The sequence below is a fragment of the Natrix helvetica genome (genome assembly GCF_964273705.1).
Source record: "Natrix helvetica genome assembly, chromosome: 3".
Classification (NCBI taxonomy): Eukaryota; Metazoa; Chordata; class Lepidosauria; order Squamata; family Natricidae; genus Natrix; species Natrix helvetica.
The window spans coordinates 125,439,581-125,457,079 of record NC_138549.1 but is presented as its reverse complement, the minus strand read 5'-3'; the positions used below and the strand labels follow the sequence as shown (position 1 = coordinate 125,457,079).

The 17,499-nt window shown below is 39.2% G+C and overlaps 1 protein-coding gene across 9 annotated transcripts in view; it reads right to left on the bottom strand.

Annotated features, from left to right (window-relative positions):
• SCUBE3 (signal peptide, CUB domain and EGF like domain containing 3) overlaps window positions 1-16,705 on the bottom strand; it is a 121,243-nt gene extending 104,538 nt beyond the window's left edge. For all 9 annotated transcript variants that reach the window (XM_081948542.1, XM_081948545.1, XM_081948547.1 and 6 more), the window contains exon 1: window positions 15,986-16,705. In XM_081948542.1, the coding sequence (XP_081804668.1) occupies window positions 15,986-16,058 (73 nt within the window). In that variant the 5' untranslated portion in view covers window positions 16,059-16,705. The remainder of the gene's footprint in view (window positions 1-15,985) is intronic.
• Window positions 16,706-17,499: the final 794 nt, after the last annotated feature.

Below are 17,499 nucleotides of genomic sequence, written 5' to 3'. Positions count from 1 at the left end.
TCTCATAATGGGGGTGGAGCATCCAGGATGGGTTGGCCTCGTTATCTCATTGGTTGAACTGAGTCCGATAAGCTCTTTAAGACACGCCCCATCGCTAGGTATTCCCCAGTTTTGATGAAGAACTCTATCAGACTCAATGTTTCATCCACTCAGGCCTTGTCGTAATTCTAACAAAAACTTTATTTAAACTTTAACAGAACCAGTTCACCACCGCGAATTATCTCAACAACAAGACAATATCACGGAGGGGCTGGATACTCCTCCCCCACTATGAGAATAGGTGTATCAGGTAAGTACCAACACCCTTTCTCCATAGTGAGGGGAGGAGTATCCAGGATGGGACGTACCAAAGCTCAACGTCCCTAAGGAAGGTTCCCACATGGTGTAAGTGCATGACCTTTTGCTAGGTGAGCTGTTTCTCCCACCTTGTGAACAATCTGTAATACCCTATGTCTGAATGACATCTCTGCTGAGGCGAAGGCGTCCAGTTTATAGTTCCTCACGAATGTTGAGGGGGAATGTCCAAGTAACTGCCCTGCAGATCTCTGTCAAGGAGGCCTGCGTGGCCCAGGCTGCTGAAGTGGCCGCGTTTCGTATGGAATGTGCAGTAATTGGTCCCGGTGTCTGCAGCCCCCATGCTTGGTAGGCTGTAGCAATGCAGGTCCATAACCACCTGCCTATGGTGGTAGCAGTCACCTTGTTCCCCAAGGACCCGGGCTGGAACGAAACGAACAGGGCTTCTGACTTCTTACTCGGTCAAGTCCTCTTGAGGTAGATCCTCAGGGCCCTCCTCACATCCAAAGTGTGCCACTTCCTCTCTAGCGGGTGAGAAGGGTCCGGACAGAAGTTCGGTAGTATCAATTCTTGTGACCGATGGAAACAGGAGCACACCTTGGGTATGAAGGAGGGGTCTACCCGAAGGACCACTCTGTCCTGGTGGAACACATAGATCTTTCCTGGTGGACAATGCCTGTAGCTCGGATATCTGCCTGGCTGAGGTAATGGCCACCAAGAAGGCCACCTTGAGTGTCAGGAACCTGAGGGATACTGTATGAAGTGGTTCAAAGGGGGAACCTGTTAGGGCATACAGCACCCTGTGCAAATCCCAGGAAGGGTACCTGTGTACCGTGGGTGGTTTAAGGTTAAAAGCCCCCTTGAGGAACCGCCTGACCATGGGGTGGTGAGTCAGTGTCTGAGACCTACCGCACAGAAGCACCAACGAAATTGCAGATATCTGTCTCCTGATGGTGTTAGGAGACAACTCTCTGTCCAGGCCCACCTGAAGAAAGTCCAGGACCTGGGGGACTGTGGCTTGAACCGGATCCTGGTTCCTGGTGGCGCACCATGTGCAAAAGGCGCACCATGTGGAGTTGTAGATGCATTCCATGGACGGCCTGCGTGCAGCCTGGATGGTCTGTATGACTCTGGGGGAGAAGTTTCCCTCCCTAAGGACGCTCCCTCAAGTGCCAGGCGGTCAGCTGGAGCCACTGAGGGTCCGGGTGCTCCAGCGGAGATCCTTTCCTGAGGGATTCTCCAGGGCCTCTCCACTGACCATGAAAGCTTACAGAAACTTGTAATCAGTGTTGTAATTTCCCACAGTATCAGAAGGTCAATGTAGAGAATGTCCAGAATACTGGGAGGAAATCAAAATGGCTGACATAAAAGGGCCGATGATTGGTGACTGAATCCTGCCATGTTGCTGCAACCTTGGTAGCTAAAGATGTGTAGATGTCAATTCCCAGAATTCCCCAGCCAGCATGTGTGGGAGTTGAAATCCACACATCTTAAAGCTTGGCAAGATTTGAGAAATACTGTCTTAAACAAACTTCTGAGTTATTGGGAAGGACAAGTCAAAGTTTTGTGAATATATATGACATGGCTACAGTTGCCTTATGTCAATGTAACATTCATTTCTGGAAAAAAAACTCATTGTAAGTGACCTCCCCTTCTTTCTTACACACACACACACACAGACACACTTTTTCTTAGCTTGACTGTCTTTGGAAAATCAAACTCTTGGACAGAGATTCTCTAGAACTATGTGTACTTTAAACATCCACTTATCCCAATAGGAACAAAACTAGGAATTTAAAAAACAGGCAAAGAAGAGTAAAACCAAGTAAATAAAATTACAGTGCATCAGTCTTGGCCTATATATTTGCAAAACTCACTTTAAAGGGGATTGGGAAGCATCACTTTGGGGGTTTTCACAGTTTCAAGAACAAGGATTGTAGTTAATTGGGTTGTATTCAGGCAGGATCTTAGTAAGATGTCCACACAGTTGCATAAATATACTTGGCAAAAGAGGAAACTGTGAAAAGCAGTTGGGAGTGGTGGTTAAAGGAGAATAAATAAACTGGAACAGGAAAAGTGCAGTCGAAAGGAAAAATTAATCTAACACTGAGGGAAAGTCTTAAAGGAGAAGGAGAGAAGGAGAAGGCCTAGAAAAAAAACTTGTAATATATAAATACTACTGAGCAGATCCATGGTACAAACAAAAGTACTAGACAACTAAGCAATAACACAATACTTCTGGTTGGGGACATTCTGAAACATCACACAAATCCCTCTGTGATGTAAATACATAAGGATATATTCATTTTCACAGAGTGCCCATCATTTAACCTGAAATATTAATCAAACAGTAGTACATCCCAGGTTGAATGGGAGAGAGAGCCAGATAACAAGAACAGAAACATAATCATTTGCATGCAGGCACACCCACACACCCACAGAGGAATGCCTTCTAATAAATTTGTATATAACAGCATCTTGTTATATACAAATTTGTTTATACAAATAGCATCTGAAAAACAGAATACAAGGACAATACCATTATGTATTATACGTAATTACTGCCAGAGAAGAGTATTTCTGAGTTTATTATATTGTATATATTTAGATGACTTGCATTCAAAAGAAGGGAGGTATCATTGGATGAGCCTTGTACTGATGATATCAGTGAAGAAATTTAATCCTCTTTTAAACCAAAGTTAGCATAAAAACAAACCAATAGTGTGTCAGGACCAATATTCTCTTCCCATTAGATCCAACTGTAGTTACAACTATACAAGCAGGCAGGACACAAAGACATCAACTCCATGGTTATTCAATAGGAAAGACTTATAAGTATTGTTTCTAATTTTGGTGGTAGTATGTATGTATGTATGTATGTGTGTGTGTGTGTGTGTGTGTGTGTGTGTATGTATGTATGTATATGTATGTATATGTGTGTGTACACACACATCACAATTTTTTATCTACTGATAGCCTCATTTCTCAGATTTATATCCCATGTTACCGATCAGATTATTCCAATTAGATCATCTAAAATAAAATAAAAATTATAGACTAATACAAATATTTCTGTAATTAAATAAAATAATGTATTCAATTTTCTCACCAACTAAAGATTTGACTGAGGATAGACTGCCTTCCTATTGATATCAGAGCACAATAAATTTATTAGCCTTATTGGCCAATCCCAAGGTGAATTTAGGACAGCTTGCAGAATATTTGTCATCTTTTAAATTACTGTAGAATGAAATTCTTAAAATCACATTCTACAGTTTCAGCTATTTAATCATTCAGTTTTAAATTTAAAATACCAGTCTGAGACAAAAGTAGGATTGAAAGGATAGTAACTGGGCTGCCAAAATAAAAATATAAACCAGTCCAAAACAATTCATAGCTTTTTTCGTTCTCCTAAAATCCATTCATTGGTTTCTTACTTAACAAACATTAGCGAACACACTGAAATTAGGATTGTCCAGAGATTCAATTTTGAAAAGACACTTTTGGTGTATGGCATTCCTGTACGTATTGCTATGAATTATATTTTGTCTTTAACTCTGAATCTTTACAAACCACTAATATAAGTATTTAGGAATATCTAGATGTAGCCTTCTATCAGTGCTTCAACTGGAACCCAAATAAAGCTCTAAAACATATAAGTCTTTAAGAAAAGTCAATTGTACTAACTGCTTAAGATACTGTAGAATAGCATTTTTGGCTGAATGGCAAGAGAAGTGGGGGGGGGGGAGTTTGCTAAGGCAATTTGTACTGCACTTAACTAATCTGATCATAAGATAGCACATAGCTTTGTCTGGAAGTTAATGAAAGCAGGTGTAAGAAGTAGAGAAGTTCTTGTTCTACTCTTATTTCCAGAGAGGAAATAACAGGTTACTGGAAGAGGGGGGGGGGGCAGAGAATTGAGACGTCCTTAGCCAATATGCATTTTGGTTGGAACTATGAATTCTGAGATTCTGTTTAAAGGTAAGAGCTTAAATTTGTAGCATGCAATCAGGGCCAGATTTAGATGAAAAGAGGCCCTAGGCTATTCCACTTATGGGGCCCTTTCACCTCCCATTTTTAAGTTTGTAAATTACATGAGAGATAATAAAATACATCATTACTGTGATATATATCAATATATTAAATGAAACATGTTGTAATTGGTACTAACCTTTATAAAAAATGTGGCACGGATAATAAATAAAAATAAAAGGCCCCTCTTAATCTTGAGGCCCTAGGCTGAAGCCTAGTTAGCCTATAGGAAAATCCGGCCCTGCATGCAATTGAAATTTTATTTTCAGAGAGAGTCCAGCAACAATGTCTTTCATATGCTCTTCTACCATTCTTTCCATTTCTTTCCTTTCCACAGAAAATTCACAAGAAGGGGAAGAAAAATTAGAGGTATTTACAGCATACAATAAATATGAGACACCAGTCTGATATTGACATTTGTTGCACCTTCTCTACAAAGCCTATCTTAGACTCTTTTCCAATTTTACCCCTTTTCTAAGTCCTTATGATCAGTATTCCAGGCACCCGAATGTGTTGTTGATATTGATTTACAACAAGAGACTTGGTAAAAAATAAAAGTTATCGCATCTCTACAAAATGTTAGGCTAAGATGATCCTTTTCCTCAATGACTTTAACGTTGGCAGATGGATATCAATCCATCTGAAAACAAACCCTGATGCATTAGCTTTTCCTCCTTCCATCTATTTCCCTTTAGTTACAAGCATTTAATGGATTCACAGCATCAAGGTGACCTAGTCAAGGCTTTACATGCCCCCCCACTGAAAATTCCCTATAATCAAAAGAGCAGATTGTATATTTGTAATTAGGCGGGCAACAGAGTTAGAATGGGACATTTAGTCTATTGAGTTCATCCCTCTTGCCACACTACTTAGTATACATAACTGCATTATAGTTATAACAAAATCCAAATCCATTAAACCTCTTTTCCAAAAGTTTAAAGTGTCCTTGCAAAATCCCTTAAAAAGCAGTCTGAACATTTTGAACTTATGCTCTTCTGCTGTATTATTATATCTGCAATTCTAAGATTCTGTTTTGTTTTGTTCCTTAACCAAATTGCTAGTTGCAAAAATTGTCCATCCCAATTTAAATAAGTATCCAAATAATGAATGATTCAAGCATGTAGTTACATCCACAGATGACCCATCATTTATGATGAACTTCAATGTTATATTTGAACTAGAAAATATATACCAACCAAACTCAGTTTTGAAATCACAATTCTGGCTTGGCATTCAAATTGGATAATTTATGCAAATCACATAAGCTAAATTGCAAAATATAGTCACAGTAAATCAGGGAAGGATTTGTGGCCAAAGAGACAGAAAAGGGATCAGTTCAACTCATATTTCTTTCTTTGTATCTCTTGACGGTGAGATTGAGGGCATATAAATTTAATAAATAAATATGCACCCAACAATTATTCAGAGAATTGTCAAACTACAGTCAGTACAGGTAGTCCTCGACTTACAACAGTTCATTTAGTGACTCTTCAACATTACGACGACACTGAAAAAAGTAACTTATGATGGTTTTTCACACTTACAATCATTTCAGCGTCCCCTTGGTCACATAATCAAAATTAAAATGCTTGGCAACTGACTTGTATTAATGATGAGTGCAGTGTCCTGGTGTCATATGATCCCTTCCTGACAAGGAAAATCAATGGTGAAAATAGATTCACTTAACAAACATGTTACTGACTTAGCAACTGTAGTGATTCACTTAACTGTGGAAAGGTTGCAAAATGGGGCAAAACTCAATTAAATATCTTGCTCAGCAACATACATTTTGGGCTCAGTTGTGGTCGTAAGCCGAGTATTACCTATTATCACTGTTCCATTTCACAGAATAGATTCGAGATCCAGAATTCAGAGTATCCTTTTTACATGCAATATTCATACACTCTGCTAAATAAAATAAAAAACTTGAATCAAAGTACACTTTGTTGAGACATGCCTTGCTCCTTGTTAGGCAAATTATGTACAATAAGGAAAACCTGGTATAGGGTATGATTACTCAGAGATAGATGGCTTTGTATACATAAATCAGAAGGCAAGCTTACATGTCTGGCATCTCTTTGAAGTGTATAAAAATAACATGATGTTTAGTTCTTTTTTTTTTTCCTTTTGAAAGGACTCAGGGCATAATTCTACTGAAATTTACATTCCTATGAATAATCAATCATGAAATGAAATTCTTTCATTAAGTCTACTTGCAAGGTTTAACATTAAGATCCTGTGAAGTATACATGCCTAAAACACCGTGGACCAGGTGAGTACAAATGTTTGGAGAGCCAACAGGGCATTTGATAACATTTCTTGACATCATAACTGTGTTGTGTTCTGTGATCTATTTTAATCAGAACACACCCTGAGCTTTGGAAATATGCAATATTAAATCCCTTACTGCAATTTAAATTTCTACTATAAGTTTATTTACATTACCTCAATCTTTAGAAAGATCCATGTTTGGTTGTAAGTTACTCTGCTGACAGTTTTTCCATGATCAGAGTGAGCAAACCGCTGGTGATTGGCAGCAAGGACTACATAACCAGGGAGGCCAAGATTTTATAATGCCTCCTGGGTTAGGCAAGATATGTTTGGGCGAGGGGGTATTTCTTTCATTTATTTACAACATTTATATACCAAACTCTGGGCAGCTCCCAATCAAAAATTAAAACAATATCAGTAATAAAACATTAAAACAATATGAAAACCGTGGAAACCATAAACATTAAAAAAACAAAAACCTGGCACCAAGTTAAACTTATGATATGCAGTGACCTCATTCTATCCCAACACTTGGGGAAAAGCCAATTCTTCAGTGTTTTTGGGAGGGCTACTGCATTTCAAGGGGCGAGGTGTTCCATAGGGTGAGCCTCCCAAGGAAAAGGCACATTTACTAGCTCCTAGGTGGAAAGGGACAGGACTAAGAGCATGCCCATAATCTGGCAGAATGGGTAGAAGTTCTTCTAAAAAGTCTGTTCCCCAAATAACTATATGGTTCTGTGCCATATAGGACTTTAAAGGTAATAATAAGCACTTTGAATTGCATATAGAAGGAAACTGGAAACCAGTGCAGCTCATCAGTGGTGGGTTTCAATTTTGTTTACTACTGGTTCGCTTGTGCACATGTGCATGCTTGCGCAGAAGCGTCTGGGCGGGTAGGCGGAGCCCTCCGTTGTCATCACTACCAGTTCACCCGATCCAGGCCTAACCTGGACCAACCCACTACTGCAGCTTATGCAACAGAAGTTTCAGATAGGTAAATCTAGGGACATCTATAAAGGTGCATGCCACTGTATTCTGGACCAGTTGTAGCTTCCAAGAGGTCTTCAAGGGCAGCCCCATCTACAGCATATTGCACTAATCCATATGGGAGGTGACGAAGGCATGAGTGGCTTTCCACTCCCAACTCTGAAGCCAGTCCAGAAGAATATAATTATCGATGCTATTAAAATCTGGAAGGTCAAGAATTTTTTAATTTGTATTTATTTATTAAATTTACATGCCATCCATCTCACTGTTAAGCAACTCTGAGCAGCTTACAACATCATAAAAGCAAAAGTACAAAACATTAAAACATTAAATATTAAAATTAAGAGAGAGAGATGTTGGAAAGCAGAATAAAAAAGAGTGACGGCGGGATCTTCTTCCTAGTCAACTAACCACCTCCAGCATGGAATTCCTCTATCAGGGACCCAGGCCAATCAGAAGAGACAGGTTTTGAGGCTGTTTTGGAAGATCACGAGGGTGAGGGTGGATCTCACCTCAAGGGGCATGAAGTTTCAGAGGGGGTGGAGCCACAGAAGAAAACGCCCTTCTCCTGGACCCCAGTTACTGGAATTCCTTGACTAAAGTGGGTCCTCAGCATGGATTCATACTATAAAGCAGGTTTCCCCAACCCCAAGTCCATGGACCAGCAACAGGCCATGGCATGCCAGCAACTGGGCTGCACAAACAAGTGAAGCCCCATCGGTTGGATGCAGGCAGCACATGAAACCAACATCTCCTCTGATCTGCGGAAAAACCTCTCTCCACAGAACTGCTCTCTGGTGCCCAAAAGGTTGGGGGCCACTGCCCTAAAGGGCTTTAAAGGTGATAACCAATACTTGAATTGGACCTGGAAACAAAAGAGCAACATCCCCCTCCCCAAAATAGGGCAGTTTTCTTTTTTCTTATAAGATGGAAATCCTTGTTTCAGGTGTTGATCTGAGTAGTTGTCATCCCTGAAGTATTGACATCCATTGAATAAAGCACAGAGACACACAGGTTTCATTAGATTTTCTACTATACCAAAGGCCATACAACAGTATAAGAATCTTTATCAACCACAATCATAAGCATCAAGGGCTTTACAACTTTAAAACCAAAGATTACTCTGGAAATTTTACTGACGCAGGTTTCCTCTGAAGTGCCTTTCTGAAAACAACGTAACGTGTTACTTAGGTGGTGCTTCTCAGGACAGGATGATCCAAGGTTTTTAAATATTTAAATTTTGGATGCTTTTTGTTTTCACTTTGATACCCAACCTTACTACCTTCATCAAGCTTAAGTACTGGCATGTTAAGTGTCTTCAGTCAATTCTTTTTAAACAGTTTATATTGAGATGGATCAGTTATATATTTAACATTTTAGGACTACAGGAGAGCATCACCTTCTGAGGGCAACTAGGAAAGAGGAAGAAATTTTCATAGGAGATGGGTGAAAATAGAATAACAGAGTTGGAAGAGACCTTGGAGGTCTTCTAATCCAGCCCCCTGTTTAGGCAGGAAACCCTACACCACCCCAGACAAATGGTTAACCAATCTCTTCTTTAAAACTTCGAGTGTTGGAGCATTTGCAACTTCTGGAGGCAAGTTGTTCCACTGATTAATTGTTTTAAATGTCAGGAAATTTTTCCTTAGTCCTGGGTTGCTTCTCTCCTTGATTAGTTTCCATCCATTACTTCTTGTTCTACCCTCAGGTGCTTTGGAGAATAGTTTGACTCCCTCTTCTTTGCGGCAACCCCTGAGATATTGGAACACTGCTATCATGTCACCCCTAGTCCTTATTTTCATAAGACTAGTAGAATAAGACTAAAAGGATAAGACCATTATGTATTTACATCAACTGAATTATTCTTTAAGAATACACACCCCAAACCATCATCACCACCCCATTTTAAGGCCCTGCAGGTGGATTCAGACTTTAAAAGAATCCAACCCATTATCTGCCAAACCCATCAACACTCTACAACATTGATTGTATAATCATGTTATACACCTTTGCCTCTGGGAAAATACAGCTTATAGATGTTGAGTTTTTCTAACTTCATTGACACACACAATGCATTAAATTGTTATGATTTTGAACAGCCAAATTAATTATTTTAACCATGAGTTATCATTTGCTTAAGGGATTCGCTCTACCTGTATTTAATGCTAATTAGATGGCCAAGGTCTCATGTGTGCCACTACATCTGGCACAAAGGTCTGCATTAGGAAGATGCATGTGTTAACTGCCATGTAAAAAATGAATCAGTCTTCTCCAACCTGGACTGTTCTTGAGGTTAGTCTCAGAATATGAAACTGGTTAGCAACAAATTCTGGAAACTGTCAACCAATATACTGGAGTGAACCAGACCAGAATAAGAAGTGTCAGCTGAACATGTTGTTCCTGAATGTTAAAGTATAACCCCAATGGAAATGGAATTTAGCCTCAATGCATTATTAAATATTTGAGACTAAATTCCAATATGAATTAACTGGAAATTGAAGCTGATCCATGTTGGATAGGTTTGCTCTTTAAAAGACCATAAAAAGGCATATAGGGTGGAAGAGAAATAAAATGGAAATTCCTCTTAATAACTGCAGATAATTTAGTGCGTCATGCAAATCACCTTCTATTAAGCTATGTTTTGCTTAATAGTTTACCAAATAAGGCACAGCTTTTGATTCACAAGCCATAAATTATGAATTACAAGGCACACCATTTAATTCATCAACATGCTAAGTTGACCCAAATAACCAAATCATACTAAGTTTAGCAAAAGGTATAAACACAACAATATCTTTTATCAGGGCAATCTAGAAGAGAGCTTATGTAAACAATAAAGGAACACTAGTGAATCAAACTCTTTTCAAACTTAGAACTGTGTATTCTTACAAATAGGAAATTTATGAACAAGGTAGTACAGTAGTTAGACAGTCTCTAGTCCAGCACTTTGTTATCCTTAGCTGATCTCAAAGAATTAAGCAAGACGTACATTGATGGGGGATCACCAGAAAAATCTCAGAACTGTATGCCGGACTGCAAAGTTAAAAAAAATAAGTCCTGGCAGAATGAACAGAACAGAATAGAATAACAAAATTGGAAAGAAACTTGGAGGTCTTCTAGTCCAGACCACTGCACAAGCAGAAGACCTTACACCATTTCAGACAAATGTTTGTCCAATCTCTTCTTAAAAGCCTCCAGTGAGAGATTACCCATAATGTATGAAGGCAAACCTTTCCACTGGTTAATTGTTCTTGTTATCAGGAAATTTCCCTTTAGTTCTAGGTTGCTTCTCTCCTTGATTAGTTTCCATCCATTGCTTTCTGTTTTGACTTGCTCAATAGATTTACCCCTTCTTCTTTATGGTAGCCCCTCAAAAATGGAACACTGTTATCATGTCGCCCCCTAGTCCTTCATTTCACTAGACTACACATATCCAATTCCTGCATCTGTTCTTCATATGTTTTAGCCTCTAGCTCCCTAATCATTTTTGTTGCCCTTCTCTGCACTTTTTCCAGAGTCTTTTTTATATTGTGGTAACCAAAATTGGATGTCATATTCCAAGTGTTGTCTAATCAAAATTATAAAGCAGCAATTAACACTTCACATGATCTTGATTCTATCTTAGAATTTCATTGGCTTTTTTGATGGGTGCAGCACACTGCTGGCTCATGTTAAAGTGATTGTCCACTAGGACTCCAAGATCCCTCTCATAGTTACTGCTATTGAGCCAGGTTCCACCTATTCTATACCTATACATTTGATTTGTCTTATCTAAGCGTAAAACCTTACTTTTCCCACCATTAATTTCATTTTGTTAGATAGGGCCCAGTTTTCAAGTCTGTTGAGATCCTTCTGGAACTTGAGCCTACCTTCTGGGGTGTGGGCTATTCCTGCCAACCTAGTGTCATCTGCAAATTTGATGAGTTCCCCATTTATTCCCTCATCCAAATCATTTATGAAGATATTGAAGAATACTGTGCCAAAGACAGAACCTCGGGGTATCCCACTGCTTACTTCCCTCCATGTAGATGTAGTTCATTAGTCACTACACATTGAGTGTGATTTGTCAGCCAGTTACAAATCCATCTGTTGGTGATGTTGTCATCCCACATTTTTCTAACTTGCCAAGAAGTAGGCTGTGGTCTACTTTGTCAAATGCCTTACTAAAATACAAACATATGTCCACAGAATTTTGCTGGTCCATTAATTTAGTCACTTTGTCAAATGGTAAGCTGCTACCATAGTATTGCCATAGGTGTGTGCATAAAGTTGCCAGGAGTGGAACACAACTATAGAAATACATTACCTAGTAAACAGATATGTATATCTGATATTCCTCCATAATTCTATGTAATTAACAATTACCCCCCCCCACTTGCCCCCTTATTGCTATAGTAGTTTTTATCTACGGCAGCATATTTATATTGCACAGAAAAACTGCTTTGGGTAATATCCAGAACACAGGACAGGCTAGGTCTGAAATAGGGATAGCCACTGCTTTGTTTTTCTCTTGGGATCCATCTTGCTTTTATTAACTAAACCAAGTAAGTAGGCATAGTTTTCTAAGTTGTTTCCAAAAGCATTTAATTGGGCATTAAAGGATGAATTAATATGCATCAACACTTGATTTTTTTCAAATGTCAACTGAATTAGTTTATTTCTAAACAATGGATAATGACCAAATTGGAAGCTGATAGGTACGTAGTAATAAATCTTATAAGCAGAGTGTGTGTTAGAAAAATAATATTGCCCAGGAGGTTAAAGAAAATTTATTTTCAGATTGTAGGAGATGGAACCTCAACAGCAAAACCTCTGTTAAGTCTTCAATGGCAGAAAATCTCAAAACAATACATTTTCCTCTTTCTAAGATTGCCAAAGCATCTTAGCTCCTCTCTCCCTCTCTCCTTCTCTCCCTCTGTGTGTGTGTGTGTGTGTGTGTGTGCGTGCGCGCATGTGTGTGTGTGTGTGTGTGTGTGTGTGTGTTGTTGCATTCATTTTCAGATGAGGCTTTGGCTCCAGAGAAGTCAGTTCCAAACTCCTCATGCAATTTATTCTGCAGAAACTCCAATGCATACAATTCATCAGGTTTTATTTGAGAACTGCAACTTAACTGAATGACCAAGTTCACATATAAAGTATGGGAAAGCATAACTTAAGATTATGACTGGGCTATGTCTTTAACTTTAGTCTGACTTTCTTATTTTCCATATTTGTGAATGTCCAAACTAGTCCACATTCAGCACAGTTTTTTTTGTATGAAAACATAATGTGCTGGCAGTTTACCACTTTGTTAGCATCTCCTGTTGAGTATTTATGAAAACCAGATTTTATATGGATTTGTATTATTATGTCTGCCACATCCCTAAGGCCAAATCCTTCATTTTCTTCCTGCTTTCTCCTGAAACAGGCCTGGAGGATGAATCTGTTGCTGTCTTACAGATTAAGCTTCCAATAAATAAACCATAACGGAAGTATGAATGAGAGGCAGTTTTATGTAGTGGTTAAAGCAACAGGCTAGAAATCGGGTGATCTAGTCCTGCCTTAGGCACAAAGCCAACTGGTAACCAGTCACTTTTTTTCTACCCTAAGAAAGAGGCAATGGCAAACCATTTCTGAAAAACCTTGCCAAGAAAACTGCAGACAGTCTCTGAGAATCTGGCATGATTGAAAAGAAGTGGGGGGGGGGGTATGAATAGGAGCAAAGAGTAGTTTAATAATCTAAGTAGAAAACCACATAAATGCAGGTAACATTTATTAAGGCTCAAAACATCAATAATAATGATTTTAGTTCTGATGCTATTGGATGACAGACTGGACATTGTTGCAATTTAAATGCACAATCACTCAGTAATATTCCTGTAAAGCAAATATGAAAATAGGATGTAAACAATTTCTCTATCACAATCCTTTAAATTAGACAAAATGGTTGTACACATTGCTCCTCCTGTAAAGTTGCTCTGGTTCTGAATAGACATCGTGAAAAATAAGTGCAAGATCAGATTTGGCCCCACAGTTTTCAGCTGCTGATCCTTAAACATTGCATACAGTAGATGTAGTTGAAAAATACCATGCCTGCTGTTATAAGGTAGCATCAATGATACCTGCTCACTCTTCAAAAAAAAAAAACCAAGACTCATTGTAGTTATCTAGACCAAGTAGAAAGCTACATTTTTATTTATGACCATTTTTCATATTCTACTACTTATTTGTTAGATCTCCTGTAACAAGCATGGGTTTACCAAAAAGATTTTGTTGAAATGGAAGAACAGAATACAGCAAAGAGAAGGGAACACCTCAGTATCAGATGGATTTCAGCTTTACATATAGCTGCTGCTCAGAAGCACCACTCAGATTATTGGAACATATGTATGAAAGGCTGGAATTTGGGGGGATGTCATAACACATGTTTTATTATCATGGTTTATTAGTTGGTCAGTATATAGTTTTTTTTTAAAAATAACTTATTGCTGCCTTGACAGATTTGGGAAAGGATTTTTCCCCCTGCACTTGTTAAAAGATTTTTGGTTAGTATTCTGCAACTTATTTTGCATGGACGCAGACTATCAAATCCTTACATAACCACCAGTCTTTCTCTACTTCTCAAAATTATAGAGCCATTTGGACATGCTTGCCGTAACTAAGGAAATGTGATCCCAACATTTATGGAGAATACCAGAAGCATATAGTAAGGAAAAATTGTAATTTCAAATGATAGAATACCCCTATTCTAGTTGTAGCTTTTAAACACCTATTGCACTGTTTCTTAGAAGAACTTGGTTATTCAGATAATGATAGAAGCTGGATTTTAAATATGCATTTTACTTTTTTATTCATCAATGTATATTTCAAGATTAATCCTGTTTGTCAAACTTCCAAGATGTCAGGATAATTTGCTCACTCTTTACATGACATCCATCACCACCTAGGAAATGAGGACTCAAGTTTAAACTTTTTGGTTTTCAACTATCACCATCTTCAGTCTCCCCATTATTGTCCCAAACTTCCTCCCCAAAAGGTTAATATGATCAGTATTCTAAATAATATTAATTTGCATGTACTGTATGATAAATGAGTGTTCCAAGCATAACGAACTGGAATAAACAGTAGGAAGTATTTTTTCATTAAAAGAGACTGTTGGGAATGTTTTTAAAATGAGAGTGAAGTATTTAAAAAAATCAGTGTTCCAGCTAAAATGGATCTGCAAAATTTCACAGAAATGTCATTCTTGCCCTCTACTGAAAACTGATATAACAAAGAAGATGTTTTTACCTGCAAGGCTCTAGCCCAAATCCACCCCAAGTTCCTTCCCTTCTCCCAAAGGTATCAGTCAAGTTTCTACAGGATGGAATTTTGCTATGCTGTTTTTACATAAATCTGGCCACAGCTTTAATGGAATTTGAAACCAAAGAGCCTTAATAAATAAATATTATGATAAGAATATGAAAGCAATGTACACACTGAAGCTAATTGGAATCAAAATCTAAGCATTTCTTTCTAAACTAAAATCATAAAACTTTACAAGAAGCTAGCTCCTTTTTAGTGGGCTTGCAAAGAAAAAGAAATAAAACCAAAACACCCTTTGCACATTTTTATTATAAAAAAAAGATTCTAAAGCGTTTAAAAGGCTACTGCTAAAGAAGGAGCAAATAATCTTAAAACTCTCACCACTTTATTAAAAATACAGTACAAACTATAAAGCTAAAAGATTTTCCTTTAACACATTTTTGTATCATACATTGTCCACTTTGTAACATTAAGATATGACATGTTACTGTTTTAGGAAGTGGAAGTATCTAAACAAATTGTTTGAATTTGCATGTCTGATTTTAAATAAAAACCAGCCATGCTGTTTCAAGATAAATTAAGTTAAAATACATACTTTTGCCAAGAATCTTTGCCTCTAACATCTGAAGTTGCATTACATGTGAACTCTTACCTCACAAAAACATTCCCTCAAGTCTGATGCCCCATCTTAATCTTAAAAGTAATTGTTTCTAAAAGTACTATCAACCTTGTAAAAAAAGTAGGCATCCGAGCAGAGGTTGCAAATAACAACACTCTGATTTCTAGCTGGGAAGGAAAATGCACACACACACACACACACACACAATAACTATTCCTTTCCCCTCTTTATGTTTAAAAGCAATTCGAAGAATAGATTTCTTTAAAAACAACAAGTCTTTGAAAGATAAAAGCGAAAGGTTTGCATTCAACAGTTAAAAGATACATATTTTTTGCCGGGCACCAGGTTTACTAATCTCACGGACAAAAATCCAACATTTAAAAAGTAGAGGAATAGTTCCGCGCCTATGTGCGCTCTCGTTGGCGCATACATAAGAGAAATACGAGTGTCCGTCTCCAGATAGGAGGGGGTCGGGCGCAGGGTTGGGATTCGCCTTACCTTGACTAGCTTTAGCCACTATGTTGCCAAAGGAGAGAACCAGGCACAACCCAAAGATCTCCAGGGCCCCCATTCCAGCCGATGCGTTTGGGCAGAAGGTTGGTGCCAAGAACCGGGAACTTTTCTCTGGTGCTTTGAAGGCGCAACACAGATTTCAACAGGCAAAAAAAAAATCCCACAAAACAAAGGAACGTTTTTTTCCCGACGGTGTATGAAAGCGGCTCCTGGAGAAAGGATGGCCAAATTGCTCGGGGTTTCGTCCCGTTTCCTCTGATGCTACTAGCACAGGAAGGGAGGGAGGAAAACCCGCGGGATCTTTTGAGCGGACCTGATCGCCTTCCTTTCAGCTGCCTCTTTTATTCAAGGAGGAACGTAGCCCGTTGTAGTTTTTGTTTAGAGCGGCAGATTTTCTCTCTCTCCTTTTTTAAGGGCCGTGGTCCAATGCTGAAGACCTGCGAAGGTCCATCCAAGCAACGCCCTTTTTTTCTTCTTCTCTCTCTTTCTTTTCTATTTGCCTTTGCTTCGCCTGCTCCCTTCTTCACTCCCTCCCACCCGTCCGGGCTCTGTTCAGCTCTGCCTGCAGGAATTTACAGTCTGCCACTGGGGGAGTAGGGCCAGTAGCCATGGAGACCGCTTCCCTGGGAGCAAGGAGGTCAGGCAAGAGACCATGTGCAATCAATGGATCAATGCAAAACTCCCGAGCGAGTTCCAGACCCAACAGCCCCTTTGCCGGGCGAGGAGGAAAGGGGAGGGGCATGAGAAAGGGGATTGTGTTCAGAAAGAGTATTAAGAAGGAAGGGGGGAGAAAGAGGGGGGGGGAGAAGCGAGAGAAAGCAGCTTGCAGATACCGTGACCTGTAACACTTAAAAAAAAAACTTTTCGTGCTTGGTCTGAAGGCAAAGAGACGCACTCGCAGGAGCAAAGCAACTGCAGATCAAAGGGCTTTCTCTCTCCCACTGTTGGCGGAGGGGGATGGGGGAAAGAAAGAAACGAGGTGGGGAAGGGAAACCCCTCTCTAAATCACCGAGGGTTTTTACAGCGTGCCACTGACGATTTTTTCCGATCATTTCCCCAGATTTCTATTCCCTGGCTGTCTGGTGAGGAGCGGTCTCCGTTGTCAAAATAAATCATAAATCAAACGCGCTCTGGGGAAGTTTAAATAGGAAGTAAAATTCTCGGGTCTTTCCACGCGTTGGGCTTAGTGAATGTACGAAAGGGTCTCTGAGCATGAGCAGAATGCCCAAGACGCCCCTCGCCCAGCCTAACTCGGACTGGGCTGCTAAGAGGAGCGTTAATAAAATGGGGAAATGTCAGAAAAATCCGGCGAAATTACATTTCAGCAGATATCACAGCCTGCATCTTTTGGTATTCATTCTGTTACTCCTCTTTAGTCGACAGTCTGCTGCTCCTGCCTTCTTGTATTGGCAAGCAGAAATGGCAATCAGATAGGTTTCGCTCCTCTCCCCTATTTCTTGCTTGTTGCGTTCTTAGTTTTAGGGGTGAGGACTTCCTCT